The sequence below is a fragment of the Mytilus trossulus genome, chromosome 2 (genome assembly GCF_036588685.1).
Source record: "Mytilus trossulus isolate FHL-02 chromosome 2, PNRI_Mtr1.1.1.hap1, whole genome shotgun sequence".
Classification (NCBI taxonomy): Eukaryota; Metazoa; Mollusca; class Bivalvia; order Mytilida; family Mytilidae; genus Mytilus; species Mytilus trossulus.
The window spans coordinates 36,345,485-36,357,136 of NC_086374.1; the positions used below are offsets into that span (position 1 = coordinate 36,345,485).

The 11,652-nt window shown below is 32.4% G+C and overlaps 1 protein-coding gene across 1 annotated transcript; it reads right to left on the reverse strand.

Moving 5' to 3' along the window:
- Window positions 1-487: 487 nt before the first annotated feature.
- LOC134705087 (uncharacterized) lies at window positions 488-2,058 on the reverse strand. Its single transcript, XM_063563855.1, has 2 exons — window positions 1,795-2,058; window positions 488-1,138 (listed from the first exon to the last, which is right to left on the reverse strand). Exons 1-2 carry the CDS (start codon window positions 1,980-1,982, stop codon window positions 559-561), a joined length of 768 nt encoding a protein of 255 aa, XP_063419925.1. The 5' UTR covers window positions 1,983-2,058; the 3' UTR covers window positions 488-558.
- Window positions 2,059-11,652: the final 9,594 nt, after the last annotated feature.

The following is an 11,652-nucleotide window of genomic DNA, read 5'->3' on the forward strand; positions in this document are numbered from 1 at the left end:
TTTAACACAAAATATAATTATTTCTTTTTTTATTTTACCTGAGACTATTAAACTAACTAGTTTTAGTATAATAGTCCCAGCTTTTACGAAGCCTATGTTTGTAGCATACGTTGTTTATGTAGAATATATAATAGTCTATATAGTAAGAACAGAAAGAAGTTTTAAATTGAAAATCAAATGGAATCTGCTAAAAAAAAGTACACATATAATTTTGACGGAGTTTTCCCGTTTTGAAAGGATACTGTTTCGTGTTTTGTGTTGTTACAGTGCAGACTTCGTGTAAGCGATTACCACGTCGTGATGTTTCATTTCGGACAGAAATATCATATAATGTTCATTTCAGAATAAAGTGCAGACCCCATCAATAGAGTCATCATTCTTTCATTTGAATCAGGGTTTTATACTCCGGTGTTATTATCATTGTTACTGATCTTAATGATACTATAATCATCCAATCAAATAGATTTGAGACTATATCTGTAAACACAAAAGGTAACACAATACTACATTAAGGCAACCCTTTTCATTGATGAACGTTTTTTGTGTCCGAAATTAGAATCAAACGGTGAAGTTTGTCCCACGGGAACAAGCCGAACCACTTCGAAAATCATCACTTAGTGTCGAGTTTGTTCGTATTAAAGTTTCTGTTAGACTCCCACTTGTAAGAAAATCTAAACTGAATTCTGTCTTTGCAATTTCTCCTCTTCTTTGGTTATCCGCTGAAAATTCGATAGTACCATTCGTTGATCTGCCCATTCCTTTTTCTAATTCTACAGAAAATACCGTATTATTCTCTATTGGAACATGCATGAAGAATAGAAATGGATGGAATTGTATCCCAGGTTTTAGTCTTATGCTACCACTTGGACGAATTCTAATTCTTTGGTGCGGAGGTAGTAAAATATTGCCTGATTCGAAAATTAACCTGCGGTGATTATTGTTAGCAATTATGACACTTGCATTTTTAAGTAAGCAACATTCAGCTTTGAAAACTAAAGTATTTTTGTTTTTACTTTGATGAAATAATAACAACTTGCACAGCATTCGATTTCCATAAAACAAATCTAGTTCGTTTAGTAATGTTTCTGTAAAATGTTCGTTTTCTTCCATACCACGTTTTATTGCAACCAAAGCAGCCCTGTAATTAAAAAAAAACGTATGAAATATGTAGAATATGCTTTTTCGATTTTATGCATGCTAACAAGTGTTTAATGTGTGTTGTGTGTGTGTATGACAGACAGACAGACAGACAGAAAGACATACAGACATTTTTCAGAACATTAAATGACGATTGTATTTTACCTTTTTTTATGTTATGGGCAAATTTTTAGAAGATAGAGAGAAACTGAAACAGTAAAATGATCAGCAGTAGGTACAAGGTCAACAAAAGCAGAGATTTTATGTTATAAACCATATTTCAGTCTAGAATGACGAGACAGCTCAGTGTTCAAGATAAACATAGACATGGGTGAGCGAAACAGGGTAGAACCACTAGTTCATCTAATAATTAGTGGTTTTTATATTAAGCGATATCTTTATTGTCAACTTATGAATGCTGAAACTCAAAGACCAAAAATATTTTTGATGCAAATATAAAAAAAATGTGGAATGATTGCCATTGAGACAATTCGCGACAAGAGACCAAATGACATAGAAATTAATGAAACGTCGGAATATCAGTCAAAAAATCATTAGAAATACATCCTGTCTAATAAAATTTTCTTTTTTACATATTCGTGTACAAGCGGATTTATACCGTTTTCAAAACCGGAGGAACATAATTTTTATAATTACCCATCACAACCTTCCATTTTCCCAGTATATCGTCCATCTGTAACCCTTTCAGTTATTGTATTCAAGATAACGGGTCTTTTATCTTGAAAACCGATAACCTTAACGTCACACTCTTCAAAATCAGATCCTTTATTTTCATCACAACTCAGTGTTCCACTCAAACTTATTGGCTTTGTGAATTTTGACATTTCGTAATCTAAGCTTATCTTGTCGCCGACAGATGCTACCAAGCTATGATAATTGCATGATTGTTTTAAATAATCCTGATCTGGTCTTTGTATCTGTAAAGAAGATTGAATAAAAAAAATGTGTAAGTTACTTTACCTGCTTTTGTTAATATATAAAATACTTTCTAAATACTACACCCATTCATGGAAAAATCATGTACAGAATTTCATTTCCAACAGTTTCTAAGCGAAGAGTTTATTGCGGAACTATCTGACGTGATCTATGTAGACAAAGTGTTTAATGATGTTTTGATTTGACCTGTTACAATTTGTTATATTGTTGTTTTTTTTAACATGTTTACTTTATTAGGGTTATATCTCGCCTCTCTATTTTCAATATAAACATAAGCTTTGGTAAGTGTTGGGTTTGACAAAAAATGTTCACCTTTGTTCTATGAACTATACTGAACGACTTTAGAAACGCAACACTAGATTATTTTTGTGTTATTTTGGAATGAATGTGTCTACGTCAAAAGCGATGACTGCCTGTTACTAACGCCAAAATGATTGTCAGAAAGGTCATCAAATTCTGTTTGACATTTTTGGGGTTCTGTTTTACACCTTCTGATTTTGCATTTGTTCAACCCATTAATTGGTTTTGGCAATTATGCGGTTGGAACTTGAGGGCTTTACAGGTTTTCCTTCAGATAATTCATTGGCAATGCAGTTCATGGGAATCATTTATGGCATGAATCTACTCAATGACACCTGGCAATCTGATTAGCAGTTGACGTGGTTGCCGTAAACATGATTGGCAAATGACGTTGCATAATCAAATTCTGTTGATGTGTCATTGTCACTACACGTTGATCTGTTCATTGATGGTCAGCAACAAATCTTGTCTACTTGTATCGTTGTCGGAAGGACAGTAGAACGAGTTTCTGAAGTCATACGGTATGGTTGCAGCACATTTATGTTTTCATGTTTGCGGTATTCTTAAGGGTTAATTCAGTTCTTCGTTGTTTTTTTTATTTCTCAGACTTGGCAAATAGAGATGCAACATTTAAAAAAAAAAATAAGTAAGTCAAAGGATTGAAAGAACTGTTTCACAAAGCAAAAAAACTGAAACAATCTTTCATGGGACCAAAATTTCGTGCAACTTAAAAAAAACCCTGTATGTTCAATAACCACAGGTAAGTCAGATTTTGATTTTTTGTAAGGAGAAAGAAGCATTATAAGCATGAAAAGTAGTTGTAAGAGAATCAAAAACGATTTGGTAAAAAAATCAACAAAATATGTGTTGCGTTTCTAAAGTCGTTCAGTATATGAACAACAATATTATTTAGTTTGTGAAAACTATTTCCGTTCTCTTTTTCCTTAGTTCTTCATTCATCATTATAAAGTGATACTAATTGCTCGATAATCCCCCCCCCCTTTTTGTGGTTTAAATCGACATTTATAAATAAAGGAGAACAACGCGAGGAAGGTTTTATCAATGATTACTTTTTTTTCAATAAATGAGTGGCTTAAATATGCCATTTGAATGTTCATTGTATCTGCCATATTACCTTCAAAAGTAAATAAATGCATTTTTCCTATATGTTCCATTTTAGCCATAGTATCTACAGCTATAATTCTTGACGTTCAAGGAAATAAAATACAAAACTTATACTAAATTTATTTGAGAAGATTTTTAAAGTTAAAAAACATAAACAACTGGTGTAAAATTGTCCTGAAATTGCAAAAACTCCTTAAGGGGTCAATTGACAATTTTGGTCATATAAAAACTTTTTTGTAGATATTACTTTGCTAAATTTTTTTTGGCTGTTTCAACAATAGGTTTTTGGGATTGTCTAAAAATTTCACGGCTGATAGATCTCGTCCTTTTGGACATTTTTAACTCATGTCAGATTTGCTCTAAATGCTTTTTGTTTTTTTTTAATTTTGTGTTAATCAAAGCACATTATACATTCCGTTCTAATAATAAATCTCTTAGCTATTCAAGCATGAGAGAACTCTTCGTAGAATTTTTCTCTGTTGGTAAGGGATATTTATTCGTACTGCTTGCATAGTTTGAGAGATGTTTTTGCATTAAAACTTAGGAAATAGAATTTTTAAACGCCACGGCCGATTTAATTCCGATTTCTCAAAAGATTGTTACGTTAAGGGCATGTTAAATTTCGTTTTCTTGTTTGAAAAATGTAGGTGTTTGACATTAATCATTTCCAAAATATAAATGTTTAATTATGATATATTGTTTTATATTTATCTCTCGTCTTTTGGCTTCAATAGCGGCGGTGTCGTTGGGTTATCCTTAATATATACGTTTTTAATATTTCATTTTATTCATTTTATGCATATTATACAAACTTTTCCTTTGCTTGGAATGCACTGTCCTTTTTACTCAAATGTATTTAGTCATACAAGGAACGTTGTCACCTGGAGAAATGTAAAACCACATGCACTGAGGACTTTCTTACAATATATGTATGCATGCATTGGTTCAATTATTGCATTAACATTACAATTATCTGCACCTTGTTACATATGCCTTTAGTGCTTTTCAATGTCTTAGAATATAGCTGAGAATTCAAGCGAGATTTGTATATTTCAGTTATAGATCAGCCTTATATTATTATCATTTAGATTCGCAAAACTGATTACTCTAAACATAACTACTTCGACCATTTTGACACCGAAGGCCCCGAAATATTTGGAATTAAATATATTCATTATTGCAAACCTAGTGTAATATACATATATCAATATGTATAGGGGGAGGGGTGATATCTCAAAAAAACATGTTTTACCCCGCCGCAATATTGGGCCTGTCCCAAGTAAGGAGCCTCTGGCCTTTGTTAGTCGGTTAGATTTTTATTTTTAGTTTCTTGTGTATAATTCGGAGTTTAGTATGACGTCCATTGTTACTGAACTAGTATGCATATTTGTTTATGGGCAAGCTGAAGGAAGCCTCCGGGTGCGGAAGTTTCTCGCTACATTGAATACCTGTTGTCTGCTCTATGGTCGGGTTGTTGTCGCATCAACACATTCCCCATTTCCATTCTCAATTTTATTTTAGTTTGTCATACCGAATATTTGAGACTTTGTTCTTTATCCACACTTCCCTTATCAAAATGTAATACTAGTCTGTCCTCTTTGCTAGTAGATATAGTTGTTCCATGAGGGTGAATAACATTTTTCACCGTCTTTGGTCCGACAATTATTCCAAAACTGTTCAGGCGATCGCAGGAAAATTCAACATATCCATTCTGAAGAAAAAGATAATTGAAGACATACAATACATACAATACATAAAAAAATGTCTTGTGCAGTTTTCTACTTGTATAAGTTAGACACTAAAAAACGCACCGACTTCTTCGGTATGTAAATTATATTCCTGAAATCTCAATAAAGTAAAAAAAAAATGATTACAATGACAAAAAACTTTTTTTAAATGCATGTATCAGCATTTATTTAATGTCACTAAATAGCTTTCAATGACCATTGGTGGTCGTTATTTCAAAATAGATAGGAAAGACCAGTGTTTCTTTAATTTATTTACACCAAATGCATCGTTCACAAAATTCACGTTATGGAAGATTGATAGGGATCCTTATGTGTATGCCATTTTTCGAATTATATCAGAGTCAACCAGTTTAGTATGCTTCTTCATTTTATTCCAAAATAATCATCTTGCCTGTTAAAAAAATCAAAACTTTAACTTGAATTAATGTAAAACTGAAAGCACTGGGCTCTGAAATGTCACAGTAGTCAATTATTTACGTAGATTGTCATATTGATATGATTTCATAAATGTTTCGAAAATGACGATTGTTAATGTTTGAATATATGCACTTTCATATCAAAATATTGTTAAAAAATTGTTAGTTTTGATAGAAGAATTTGGTGCGTTTTGTCCACACGCAATTTTGTCAAATGGGGTTAACTATCTAGGATTATCCACCACTTTGCCATAGTTAAGCATTATTAAATCAGTCGCGGACAGTTCGAGCGTAATGTCTATAGTATATTTTTCATTTTGAAATACCATTTTGTTGCATCAATATTTCGAATTTGGCTTCATAAATACAGAAAATGCATAGTGATGCCTTATCAGCATCTTTAATTTTTTCTTAAATCTATCGACATTAATAACAAACTAATGAAAGAATGAAATCACCTTTAATGATGCTTTTATAGCCTTCCAAGTGTCTCCACACTCTATCCATGCCCAAAACGAATTTATATCTTGGTCGTTAAGTTGAACTCTTGTGTCTCCAACCGGGACTTGGAAATGAACTTTCCCACTATATTCATCAACTAAGGAAAATATACACCTTTTCCTCTGAGTAAGTTTCTTTTCTTTTGAATTGAAAGAATTTTCTGGTGTATACAATTTAAATATATTTGTCACAAATTTGACATTGGTTACGTTTCTGGGTGGTTTTAAGCTTTTATTTCGCTCTTCGGTTGTCCAAATAGATGTTTTATAATGTTCTAAAGCTCTAAAGAAATCTGTTGGTGCTTTTAATTTGACACCATTGCCAACGTCAACATATTGAAATTGTTCTTCCTCTTCAGAACTAGTATAATAGTCCTGTAAACAGTCTTCTGAATCTGTATCAAAGTTTTCATCAGAGTATGTTTCAATACTGGATGTTTCACTAGAAGCAGCGTCAGGACTGTCGACGACTTCAACTTCATCCTTAACATCTTCCCCATCTTCTTCTTCAGGTATTGATCTGAAAAATATTCCAACTTCATTCATCTCTGGTTAAACCATTGCAAATCTATTGTGCTTTTTTCAACAAGTGAATAAGGTACAATGTACACAAAATGTAATATTGATCAATATTAAGTGTAGAGGAAATTGTACTTCAGTGCTCGTAATGAGGTTTAAATATACGATTGCTAGTGTGATTCCAATTTTGGGAAATCTCCGAAAGAGTTTAAGACTCGCATTAGAAAATATATACGTAGCACCTACTTTTTTGGAATACTATTTAATACATTAACGTTAAACGCCAATACATAGATGGTGTATCTGAAATAAATTAATCAAAATTCGATCACTACGATGAGCTTTTCTTGCCCATCGAAACTGGATACATGTACCATAGAGAAATATATGTCTTTCATATGATACGACATTGGAAAACTAACGTTTTCATTTACGATTTCTTGTTAGAGAGTTGCTGCTCTCGATGTTCTCTAGGAACCATTGAACCATAGATTTCTAGACAGTTCATTTTAAATACTCCCCTCGGATATTAAATAGGCGCATTCATGAGTTGCCTGACTGTTATGTAATATCCGTGCCACAGATGATCACTAATATGCTCCAATTGTCTTTGCTATTTTCCAGTCTAATTTTCCCGATTGTGACATGATCGAATTGGAGTTTACATTGACTACATACTTAAAATGCGACACACTATGAGTGCCATTCGTTAAACAGGATATGACTATCCTTCCAGAGCACCTGACATTGCCGAGGGTTTATATGGGTTATTCATGGTGCTCTGTATCTTTCTCAGATCAGTCTCTAGTTGTCCTACAATGTTTTGTAGACTGTGTTTGTTTGTCGGTCGCTTTTCGTTTCTGGTCACATTTTTGTTGGTCTCCCTTCGATTTATTAGTTCTTTGGTACTTTTTCCCACTTTTCAATAAACTAATGATTTTATGCATGGGATTGAATGAAGTAATTTCCCTGAAAATTTCAGGCCTGCAATGATTTGGAGAGGCATTGAGCAATCCTTTAACATTGTGGACAAGACTAAAATTAATGATGATAAAAGTATTTATTTATTGATCTTGTATTGCTGATTGAATTAATTGTTTACAGTTTCTCTCTATCTTGTTTGTCCCAAAACACAAAAAAGACGGAAAATAATCGTCATTTAAGGGCAATAACGTCAAACCTTTAACGAATCCACAAATGAAAACGGCAAAACCAGGTTTAATCTAACTTTTTTACCATAAGGAAGTGCCTATACTAAGTTAGGAATATGATATTTGTTTTCTTTTCGTTTGCAGTGTTTGATGTTTTTGAGCTTTTGATTTTACCATTTGATATGGACCTTTTTAATTTGAAATGTCATTAAAGACCCGTACAAATTTTTGGTTACTACCGTTACATTTACAGCATTTTGAAAGTTTTTCTATTTGAAATCTCTTAAAATTATGATTTTCAAACATGGAAGATTTTATCATTTCTGTACCAAACTATTTAATACAAATCAAGTCCTGTAAAATACAGGTACCTAAATATTACAATAATAAGTAACAAAATAGTATTGAATATTTAAGGGTAAATTTCCAGTACTACATATTTTTAGTACAGAAATAGTACCTATGCAAAAGTAGCTGTGTAGTAGTATCATTTCATTAGCATTCTTGACGGCAAACTGAATATAATTCACATTATGCAATTCGAAACACTAGTACCGAGAAAGCAGGAGTTTTATAACACACACATATATAATATAAAACTTACGGTGCCACCATATACGGTAAACCTGGTTCTATCGGGTCAAGATTTCCTGGGACAATATTTCTTGGTGATCTTACAATTTTTCCGGGATTTTTAGGGAAACCCTCTGCCATTTTCCTGCAGTAAAACCATAAACAAATATAGACTGTCGCATTTCTATCTAAAACAAATGAGATTTTATTACGTAGATACGTAGTAGATATTATGAAAGTTTTTATGTTAATTGATCCGCATTAATGAAACCTTTTCTCTATATCAAATTGATTTTTTTAAAGTTTGTTTACCTTGAGCGACTTTTTATATTTAAAGAAGATTCGCCATATTGCACATTTTATTGTGCTGAGAAATTTTTGGGATATATCAAATGTCTTCATGTAAATTTGCATAATAATACAAAATGCATTCAACTTGTTAGATACTTAGCTTTACACTTAATTAAGTCAGTACAGTGTGTAGATACATGTGTCATAATATATCCAATAATAAGAAATATGGTATTTTAAACGAATATTAACACATATAGTTTATACACAGTAAAAGGTTATCTTCGTTTATAATTATTTCCTATGGAAAATCAAACACTCAAATTAAAAATGTGTTCGGTTGGTATTGGTTCCATTTGAACCTTTCGTTATAAAGGTAGTCACTAGTGAAGCTTATCCTTCCACAGCATCCGCGGTTACCCTAAACTTTGTAGTGGGGTTTTCGTTAGTCATCTTTGGCTTTCTGTGTGTGTTTTGGATATTTGATTGACTATTCTCTAATTTTTTAAATATTTTTCTTGGTTTCTTCTGAATCTCCTGTTGTGATGTTTAAAAAAAAGAGGTCATGCCAGTTGACGTCAAATAAAACAGCAGCTTGATTTTGATTATTCCCAAAGCTCGGCAAGCAATATGAAAAATTGACTGTCTCGAGTGCAGAAATACATGTATAATAACAAATTTATTGTAGTGGAATCAATATTCGATACCTTCCGCCATTTTTTTTCTTCAATTGTAACTGTTCAAGTTATTTTATCTTGACATACTAGTCTGGTTATTACGAGCTGAAAATGCAGGACTAGTCTATTAAAGCCATTTATGAAATAAAGAATTAAGAAATGACAGTGCCCGCTTTTAAAGTAAATTATGTCCCTTTATTAAGGCCAACCTTATAGATTGATCCTAACATTGCGGATTGATTATGTCATGTGTAAATCATCAGATATAGCATGCGATCTAGGGTTACTAATTTTGTTTTATCAGTCTGATCTATACCGTATACAATGTTTCTAGCGGCTGCTTAGCTTCTGTTCATAATTAAAATTTCATTTTTTTAGTAAGAACGAGAGGCTCCAAAGAGCCTATATCGCTCACATCTAATTTTGTTTTCGAAATCATGTACAATAAGTTTTAAATCATAATTACATGTATTAGATACCCTAATAATGATTGACACAAAAGTTGGTTTTATTCAGGTCAGTAGTTAAATTGAAAGCAGGGCATCTATTTGTACTCTTACAATAGTTACCGAAGACCCCTTTTTATAATTCAAATTAGTTTTCAGGTTTCAGAGATATGAGCTAAAAACTGCATTTTACCCCTATGTTTTATTAGATGTCTTGTCAGCCATGTTGGTTGACTGGCGGGGTTAAATTTGTCTCAGTAGTTTCAAAAGAGAAGATTTTAGTAAAAGATAACAAAACTTTATTAAAAATGGTTAAAAGTTGCCTACTAACATAAAGACCAACAACTCTTTATTGGGTTAATTTAACATTTTAGTTTCGTTGACTAATTTGTAGTTCTTACCTTTACTGAACAATTATGCTGTTTAAAATTTATCTCTTTCTAAATTAATAGTATCCAAGATAGTAATCAGAAACTGCACATATTCATTAAAATTACTAATTCAGGGGCAATTAAGAAATTAACTTGATAAACATTTTTACTCATCATGTCAGATTTGCTCTGCCTCCTTTAGTTTCAGAGATATAAGCCAACAAGAGGCTGTTATGCACTTGACCTCCATTTTGTCATCAGTAACAACATTTTAAAATTTGAAAAGCTTTGGTTGAACAGTTCATGCGTAAATGCACAGACACGACTGGAAATGCCATTTTTCAATCTTTCAAGAACCATAACTCCTGAACGGTAAAAGTCATAATCGTCATTATTGCACTTGAACTCCATTTCGTCATCAGTAACAACATAATAAAATTTGAAAAGCTTTGGTTGAACAGTTCATGAGTAAATGCACGGACACGACTGGAAAAGCATTTTTTCAATCTTTCAAGAACCATAACTCCTGAAAGGTAAAAGTCAAAATCGTCATTATTGAACTTGACCTTAATTTTGTTGTCTGTAACAACATATTAAAATTTGAAAAGCTTTAGTTGAATGGTTCATGAGTAAATGAATGGACAATATTTGATTGCCGCCCGACCGCCCGGCCGCCTGCCGTACATCCCCAAATCAATAACCGACATTTTTGTCACAAAAATCCGGTTAAAAACTATAATTCACCCCTGTGTTCTCTTTTACATTTGTAAGCTGTGACGGCCATGTTGGTTGGCAGGTTAGGCTATTTGGGCAACAAGATCCCATAACGATCATCGTGGCAAAGTGGTTTAATTTGTCCCAGCAGTTTCACAGGAGAAGATTTGTTAAAGTTAATGGACGACGGATGACGACAACGAACCAGGTGATTGAAACAGTTCACAAGGCCCAATGGACTAGGGGAGTTGAATAGGAGAAAATATTTAAAGGGCAATTAAAAATCCCTTGTTGAAAATAAAATAGAAAAAAAATAGAAAAACATCACTATAAAATATGTAAAGATTATGCACTCCAAAATATGTTTATGCCCAAAAGAAGTTTATAAATACAAGGGGTATTTGTTTCTACCTTGGCATTACTGTAAAATTAATGTAAGAAAAAAGGGTTTGTTAACTCTAACATGAATGCAGATAAATTTCATAAGAACTTAACATGATTCTAGCGTAAATCCCATATCCCTATCCAGATTGTGGTGGAAGTTATCATCCTAGAATGTTTATTTGAAATTATTATCAGTGAACTGTGATCGGCCCTTATTTTTTTACTTTTGTGTAATTTTGATTGGGATTACAGTTAATTACATCAGCTTATAGGTGATTTTTAGCATTCTCAACGTGTAAGTAATGAAATAGAGTTATTTAAACATATTATGTTGATAAATAAC